The following is an 8,114-nucleotide window of genomic DNA, read 5'->3' on the forward strand; positions in this document are numbered from 1 at the left end:
GGGTAAAAAGATAGCATTGAGGGGTGGGAGTATTAGCACTCTTCTTATTTTGTTGAATTTGTGCTTTGATGACTTAAATGAGAATCTTGAAATATAAACAGTACCAATTGCTGAACCAGACGGTGAGTAACCCCAACAATCCTTTTCGGTATTCATAAAAAGGATTCCTCTTAGGAAACGGATTGAATGATTTGCAAATACAAGTATCAATTTCATTTTCTTTATAATTTTTAAGAATGATTTAACAAATCAAAAGTGGCAGAGTCTAGTGATATTTTTCTTCACTTAGAAATGATAGGTATTAGATTCGAATATCGTGGATGACAAATTCGATGCCAAATTAGGCTTAACCGAACTCTTCCTCCCTTTAATGTAAAAATATCGATATACCCAAAAAATATAAAAAAATCAAAAGCAAATCAAAGAACATAAACGAGTACACAGTAAAATATTAAAGAGTGGAAATCATTTCTACCATAAAATTATTCATTTGAGGTTGAGTCCATTAGTTTGGCATGCCCAACAAATGTGTGTAATTCCAAACTCAAAAACCCAATTACCCGATAAAACCCATTTAAGATTTTCTTCATTGGCAAGGGAAGAGAAATAATCTAAAAAGTCCCCAAAGGTCCATTGAGAATTCGGCATGCAGTGGATTATTTATATACGTACAAAAATTTAACACTTCCTTGTTTGTTACTATGTTTTTCTGATCATTTGCTAGGACGCACACAACTCTCATAGTTCATGTCCCAATATATTTTCACAACCTGTCGATATTTCAAATTTCAATAGTGATGAAAACATTCTACCACATAATGGAACTGTTATTTAGAACCCTCACTCCATCCAAATTCTATCCAGGCTCCTCTCTCTTAGCTCTGTCACAATTTATCCTCCCCTCCTAAACCTAATACTTCATTGCCAATCTTTAGTTTCTTTTCTAACACGGCCTACCAAAATGGGAGCCTAGCAGAGCTATACCTTTTCCTTATTTTCCGTTACTTATGTGTCGTAAATTACCCCACATAATCACGTACCACTTGACCTCCAAGTTGCCGCCGCAGCTGATCCTCTTGTTGCTGCAATTGTTGCTGCTGCTGGGCACTTTCTACCCCATGTCTGAGACCCAATGTGAGGGACACGGCTCCAAGTCCCCCAGCCTCAAACCCTCCTCGCTGGTACGGGACAAAACCCATCAATCCTCCGTCCATGCTTGATGGAACTTGGCACTCCAATCTAGACCTCTTCATCTCCTGATTTTGCTGCTCTGCATCTCCTGAGCACTCTAATTGCCTATCGGGCATCATATTCATGCTTAGTTGATGATCATTGTTTGGCCTGCTGCTGGTGCCTTCATTTGCAGAATTTCCATCCTTATTGATAGGATCTTGGCCAGCTTCGTGGGAGCCTCCTCTAGTTTCGAGCATATGTATTTCTTCAACCATGGGCTTCCAAACGCGCACTCGGGCGTTTATGAACCAGTTTGACACCTGCATTATGGTTCATAATTATGTCATTATCAGCATAACCCGTATGCAAATTACTTGATATACAAGGAAGAAGTAAGCACACAACTCATTATGAATTACCAGTGTAAATATGCGCTAAACATCTATAAATGAACCATAGCAGTATACACTATAATGTACAAACCCTAAATGTAAGTACTTATAAATGTATGTCGGTCTTGAAATGGCCATAAGATAACTACTTTCCAGACCTACATACATCTAAAAAAGGCCATGTTGATCCCCAACTAAGTCTCGTATCTGTGAACATGACCGACATGAGACTATCTACTAATTTGCTTTAATTTTCTTACAGGCTACCTATTTATTTAATTCAAATCTTGCTAACTGCATATTCAATTTGATTAACTAAACAGCAAAAATCAACTTGATTAAGACAGGACAATTAGATATTAAGTAGGTGACCCTACCTGATTTCGAGATAGACCCGTTTGAGTAGCTAACATGTGCTTATCTGTGTCCGTGGGATACCTAAAAAAAAGGAGAAAGTTAACACACGAAAATAAAAGACCGATTGTGTGTGTGAATGTGTGTGTGTGTGTGTGTGTGTGAGAGAGAGAGAGAGAGATGGGTACGTACGGGTGAAGAAAATGCTCAAAGAGCCAAGCTCGTAGAATGGCTACTGAACGTTCAGGTAGGCCTCTCTGGGGTCTCCAGACGTGTTGTTGGGGTTCAGAGAAACCCGCAAGAGACCCACCGCCAGACGACGTATGTTTTTGAAAACCTAGGCCCATGTACTTTAGCTTGGCCAAATTTTTTTCACCTTTACTACTGCATCCAGCAGTAACAGCAGCAGTTACAGCGGATGACATATTTTCCTCTCCCAAAGCCTTCCTTATGTGCTTGAGCTGGTCCTTGATGGAATTTGTAAGACACCTGAAGTGTCTTGCGACTGTGTTTAGAGCCATGGATATGTAAGGTGTAGCAGAACTTAGACCGGCAACTGATTCGAAGGAAGCAACCACCATTTGCATTTGTTGATGATATTGCTTGTACCTTCTGCTAACCTTCAACTCCACAACAGAGTTACCAAAAGGGAATTCAAATCAGTTGATAATTTCTTACAAATCAATAACATATATCCACTAAGTTTACTTAATGGTACAAAATTACATGTACCACTTTAGCGATCACATTATTAGCCCCCTGTATTTGGGTTCTACAAGACATGGTTAATAATATGATAATTCACAACTGTGTTACCAATAATATTACTGATGGACGAACAATGATTCACAATGAAAAGAAACATTCCAAATTCATTGAGACAAAAAGTTTTGAATTTTCTGAGTATTAAAGTACGAAAAATAATAGTAATAGGATGATAGCTAACCAACTTGAAAATTATGTCAGCAATCAGAAAGGGTGTTTCTTTTTAACCAAATAATGTGGTTGTCGTCCATTTCAAGAAGACAACTTGGTTTTCAACTTTACTAGGAAGTGACTGGACAAGAAGTGGTATCAACTGTTAACTGGAAATCAAGCTAATTCCCAGGGCCCTACACATGCAGTGAAGATAATGAGTGTGTTAACCCATTGATAATTATGATTTGGACATTAGGGAAAACAGTCCAATTTGGGAAGCGATTTATGTAGAGTCTTCTTCTTTACTTGCACATTCTTATTTATTTGTGATCTTTGGATTGAATAATCTAGAAGGAGAAAATGACATAAATAAATAGAAGTGTGCAAAGGGAGAAAAAGGATGCAAATATCTTTTCCCTTCAATTTAGTGGATCTAATAAAGATGTGCGCAGGTGATCCCAAATTTTTGTTTTCCTGATTAAAATTTATTCAATATACATTTTCTTACAAACACATGCATCTTTTTTATTTAGGTGTCCTACGTGCTGCATGTGAAGCCTACATCAACATGTAATTATATATACAGAAAAAAAGCGATTAACCATGAAAATGAAGACTTGAGAGTTCAATCTACCAAAGTACAACATATTAGAAACACCTCGCAAAAGGAAAATTTATCTTCATGGTACTTTTACTATTAAAACATGATAAATCAAAGTGCATGAGCATAAAACCTAGAGAAAACGAAAACTGGTAAAAATAAAAATGGGGGAAGTCAAGCATTTAGAAGATATATAGTACAACTCACTTTCTCATCATGCTTAGGCAAAAACACATAATACCGTTGTCTATTAAAATCATCTGGTTGTTAATTGTGAGCATAATTTTTATTTGGGTATTTACATGCAACAAACCGTATTTAAGCATGTCAAGTGAACATGACATATTTCCTCTCCTAAGACATATCAAGTATATGACTTCAAAATGAGGCCTTCAGAATGTCAACAAAGACTAGCTATACTTCCAACAATTAACTCAAAACCTCACTAGCTAATTTCAACAATCAACGTTTTCAAGCTCATTACTGAATATAGAGAAGCATTAATTAGAGAGCAACATGGGTAACTTATACTTTGATATGCATCATCAATTGGAGATGTATATAACCAAAAGGAAACAACAAACTCAAGCAACATAAAATGGTCAGAATATAATATATAAGTCCATAATATCTTCCCTCGCAAACCTTGAATAGGGGAAGAGAAATGCTATCATAATATACAGCTATTCTTGTACTGAAAATGGCGATAGAACTCAAGCCAGATAGGAGACTTAAATCCAAGTATGAGTTATACTTCACATGCATACAATTTTGATCACCTATTAACTTGCTAATATGACATTAATGTTCATCAATCATTGGGTTACAATCCAACAGTTGATATTCAAATGCCAACAAATGCCATTTGGATATTGATCTAATGGTACGTGAGCAAGAACTTGCATGCTTATAGCCATCAGCACGTAAGTTGCCAAATCTCACAATTATGGCACAAAGATGACATTCTCTGGCTAATATTTAAGTCATCAGGAACCGTAAGTGTTACAATATAATCCTGAATTAAAGACTGGTAAATTATATAATGGGGGGTCAATGTCCATCAAATCAACATGACTTGTAAAACTCTAATCATGTCATAATCGCGTACCGACGATAGCCATTATGTATGCATCACCAACCCTCCACACAACATCCCCCCCCCCCCCCCCCACCACAAAAAACAAACGCAAGCTAGATCTAGCTGCACTAGGCAAAGTGCACAGAACCAGTGGTCAATTTCTTAGGGATGAAAAATAGAAAGCATGTTAATCAATTAAGTACTCTAAACCTCTTAAAAGCCAATTATCAAGGAAACAAAGTCTATAAAAATTGCTTTTTCATATATTAACTATCTCATTTTAAAATGTCCAAAAGAATGTTGCACATCATAACCTATATCATAAGAATTCCTTTCCCTATGATCTATAATATTAAAAAAACAGAAAAAAAAATTCTTATTTTTCAACGGACGTTAACACTCCAAAAAAATCATTCTGCACTTCAAGAATGTACAAATATAAGGAAAAAACACACCTGAAAAAAGTGCAGAATGACTGTTAAGTCACTCATGCATATAAGGGTTTAACTGAATCCATTTAAAAAATACATAGCATGCATGAAGTTCTTCCAATGCAACTCATAACCAATCAAGTACTACCTCCTCATTTTACCGCATTATTATCAAGATCCAATGTTGCATACTACTCATTGAAAAGGTGAAAAATTAATTAGAAGGGAGACATCTAAAACATCACTAACCTCCTCCTGCATATATAGGAGCTTTGCTTTCTTTTGTTGGTACTTCGGCCGAAAGGACTCAGAAGATATGCTTGCAGCTCCACCATCACTGTTAATTTCGTTTGAACCGTAAAACGTAGAGAAAGATGCACCAGAGTTGTTCCTCTTAGCCACTACTTCAGTTTCGATTGCACTAACAGCTTCAGTGCATATTGAAACCGAGGCCGAAGCACTTACATCTCCGGACATCCTCTCAGATGCCTCACTTGTTTTTAGTAGCTTTGAATCACTAACCCTACAGAATTCATCCAGTAGCTGTTGGGCGGGTTTCAAGAACTTTGAACTCTTCAAAATCGTTGCATATCCAGTGAAAGGACCAAGAGGACCGGTGTTCCGATAAACGCTAGTATTAGAAGTCCCCACAATGTCCTGAAGTGATTTACCACAAGCTTTGCTAATAACAGATGGCTTTGTTATGGAACACAAGTATCCGCCAGAGGATTTCCCCATTTTTGAATTTTGAAGATCCTTAAGTGCATGATCATCATGATCATCAGTGCTTACATGTAAATCTTGAGACCCAATTAATTGAGCCACAGGCAGTTTATTAGATGGTGGATTTGATGAGAGTGATAGCGACAGCCCTTGTTGGTTGGAATCACTACTCATACCGGTCCTCATTTCTTCATCAACACTCTTTGCAATACTAAATTCTAGTCCACCACCACTACTCCGATGGCAGTTCTCGATAGGCTGCCGATCCATCCAAGAATTACTACCATTATTGAACCGCAGTGTGTTTGGTGGGTTACTGTAGCTTGGAACGCGAACAAGTTCATTTTCAATAAATCTTTGGTGGACAGTTGAAGCCATTTCTAGCTGATCCTGCTGCCTCCCTTGAGAAGCTGAAGTAACAACATCTTGGAGAGTATTAACGTAATTCAGCGAAGGAGACGAAAAATGCATTGTTCCTCCTCCCAAATGCTCTTGGGCAACATGATGAATAGAAATTTGATCAGCAGATGGGTTGGCTAAACTAGACTGCACTACATCCCGATATCCACTTGTGTAAGTATTCACCCAATCTAAGCTTTGAGGTTGATTAAGAGTACTTCTCCAATTACCAAAATTCTGACTCTCACTGGCGGGTTGAGCTGCACCTAGATCTTGATCATGACATGCCATTGTGTCTCTGTGAGCTGACAACGGAACGTTTGCATTGATCGAAAAATTAAGCATTTCAGATGAAAACATTGTTGGATCGTACAGCAAATTCGCATTCCTCACATTTCGAACTTGCACAATATCTGGGTTTAGTCCTGGGTGGAGTGGTAACTTCCCAGAATTGTTGGGTAAATTGTCGAGATGGTGAGATGGGCTTGAAGTTTGATGAACTCTCAACTTATCTCTCCGGCTTTGCTGTGCAACATGTGATTCTTGCCTAAAGCCACTCATCTCCATCCACTAAAATTCACCAAGATCACTACTTTTTTCCCCTTAATTATTATAAAGCATTCCAACTCGAAAAATTGCTCCAATATTATTGGTTTCCTCAACAAAAATGAAAGCACACATGCATGTCTTCTAGCATCCGCATCAATCAAGCTGAAAAAACCATTTCCAAGCACTGTAATAAATCCAAGAAAATAATGCATGACTTCCCCAAGAAAATAGTGAATAAAAAGGAGCAAAATATAAAAGAAAATAAATAAAAGTTTACCTTGAGTAGTTGTCAGGGATAAACTTTGAACTTGCGGAGACTTTCCCACAAACAGTGGTTTTGCTGTTAAGCTTTGAACTCTGTCGGCAGCAAAACCTTGAATCACAAACCTGCATACAATTAACCACCACTCATTCAAAAGTCGAGTAAGATAAAGATAAAAGCCTGCATTTAAAAATCATACGTAAAAAAAAAAAAAAAATTAAAAAAAAAAAAAATTACTCAACAAAATCGCCATACAGTACAACGTCTTCTTTCCCATGAAACCCTAATTCCATATCGCTTAAAAATGAAAACTATTTTTTACCATTTCATCACTTCAACAAAAGAAAATAATAACTTAGATCCAGAAAATGGAGTTTTTAGCGCCAACCCTACTCGCAGCCTTATCCATATAAGTGTTGAGTGCGCTACAATTCACACAAAAACAGTTGCTTCCTTAATTATATATTAGTAATTAATCACACGATGGTAACTATTCACTTGCTACAAACAATTACAAATAATTCATGGGAGTGAAAAACAAAGAAAGAGAAGTAGATCATCTTCATGACACAGTACTAGATGAATGAAGAAGAACTGCAGTTGGCAAATTAAACACTTTATAGATAGAAAAGAAAAGGTTGAACCAAAGTTCGTTAATTAATTAAGCAACTACTAAAAACCTGTGGAGTTTTTTGCTTCTTGGATCTTCTCAGACCGACCTAGTAGAGCTTGGATCCTGTTCTTTGTCTCCGGTGGAGTTTTTGAAGTTTGGAGGTGAGAGCACAATTATTGTGGAGGCAAAAATAGTTGGGGTTAAAAGGCCCTTGACGTTGAGGGCAGAGAGAGAGAGAGAGAGAAGGGGAGGGAGGCAAGGAGGCAGTAGTACTGAGGTAATTGTACTAGTTCTCAGCCGACGCAGCCGTTGGATTTAGCGGCGAGAGGATCGGACGGAGAGAAAATTCGCGTCCGTGAATGGTTTCACGAATATTGTATTCGGAAGAAAGGGTCCCATGAACCGAAACTTCACCCACTTTTTCTAGTGGAGTTGGAGAGGTAAAAAAAAATGGAAACATGTGGTGGTCCTAGGAAACACTCCATATTACAGACGTACCATTGCCCTAAAATAGTTTTCATTTTTATTTTATTTTATTTTATATTTATCTATCTCTATTAATTAATAAAACACTCGTTATCAACCAAAATCTTATGAAATTATAATAACAGAATATGAATA

The 8,114-nt window shown here is 37.2% G+C and overlaps 1 protein-coding gene across 3 annotated transcripts; it reads right to left on the reverse strand.

The window, feature by feature from the left end:
• Nucleotides 1-760: 760 nt before the first annotated feature.
• Nucleotides 761-7,890, reverse strand: LOC137743513 (uncharacterized). 3 transcript variants are annotated; one of them, XM_068483421.2, is made up of 6 exons: nucleotides 7,561-7,890; nucleotides 6,896-7,005; nucleotides 5,197-6,802; nucleotides 2,112-2,539; nucleotides 1,943-2,003; nucleotides 761-1,493 (listed from the first exon to the last, which is right to left on the reverse strand). In XM_068483421.2, exons 3-6 carry the CDS (start codon nucleotides 6,634-6,636, stop codon nucleotides 1,020-1,022), a joined length of 2,403 nt encoding a protein of 800 aa, XP_068339522.2. In that variant the 5' UTR covers nucleotides 6,637-6,802; nucleotides 6,896-7,005; nucleotides 7,561-7,890; the 3' UTR covers nucleotides 761-1,019. The 3 variants fall into 3 exon arrangements, with proteins under 3 accessions (XP_068339522.2, XP_068339520.2, XP_068339521.2); XM_068483419.2 differs by having other exon boundaries at nucleotides 2,112-2,545; XM_068483420.2 differs by having other exon boundaries at nucleotides 2,112-2,545; nucleotides 5,197-6,780; nucleotides 7,561-7,698.
• Between the last annotated feature and the right edge of the window lie 224 nt (nucleotides 7,891-8,114).

Source organism: Pyrus communis, chromosome 11, assembly GCF_041283825.1.
Source record: "Pyrus communis isolate YQ-2024b chromosome 11, ASM4128382v1, whole genome shotgun sequence".
Lineage (NCBI taxonomy): Eukaryota > Viridiplantae > Streptophyta > Magnoliopsida > Rosales > Rosaceae > Pyrus > Pyrus communis.

Excerpts from the sequence above, each read along its gene's own strand:
- LOC137743513 (XM_068483419.2), bottom strand. The coding sequence starts at position 6,636 with ATGGAGATGAGTGGCTTTAGGCAAGAATCACATGTTGCACAGCAAAGC. Across the intron at positions 2,546-5,196 it reads TCCTATATATGCAGGAGGAG|TTGAAGGTTAGCAGAAGGTA; the intron begins GTTAGTGATGTT and ends TCTGTTGTGGAG. Across the intron at positions 1,494-1,942 it reads CGGGTCTATCTCGAAATCAG|GTGTCAAACTGGTTCATAAA; the intron begins GTAGGGTCACCT and ends ACCATAATGCAG.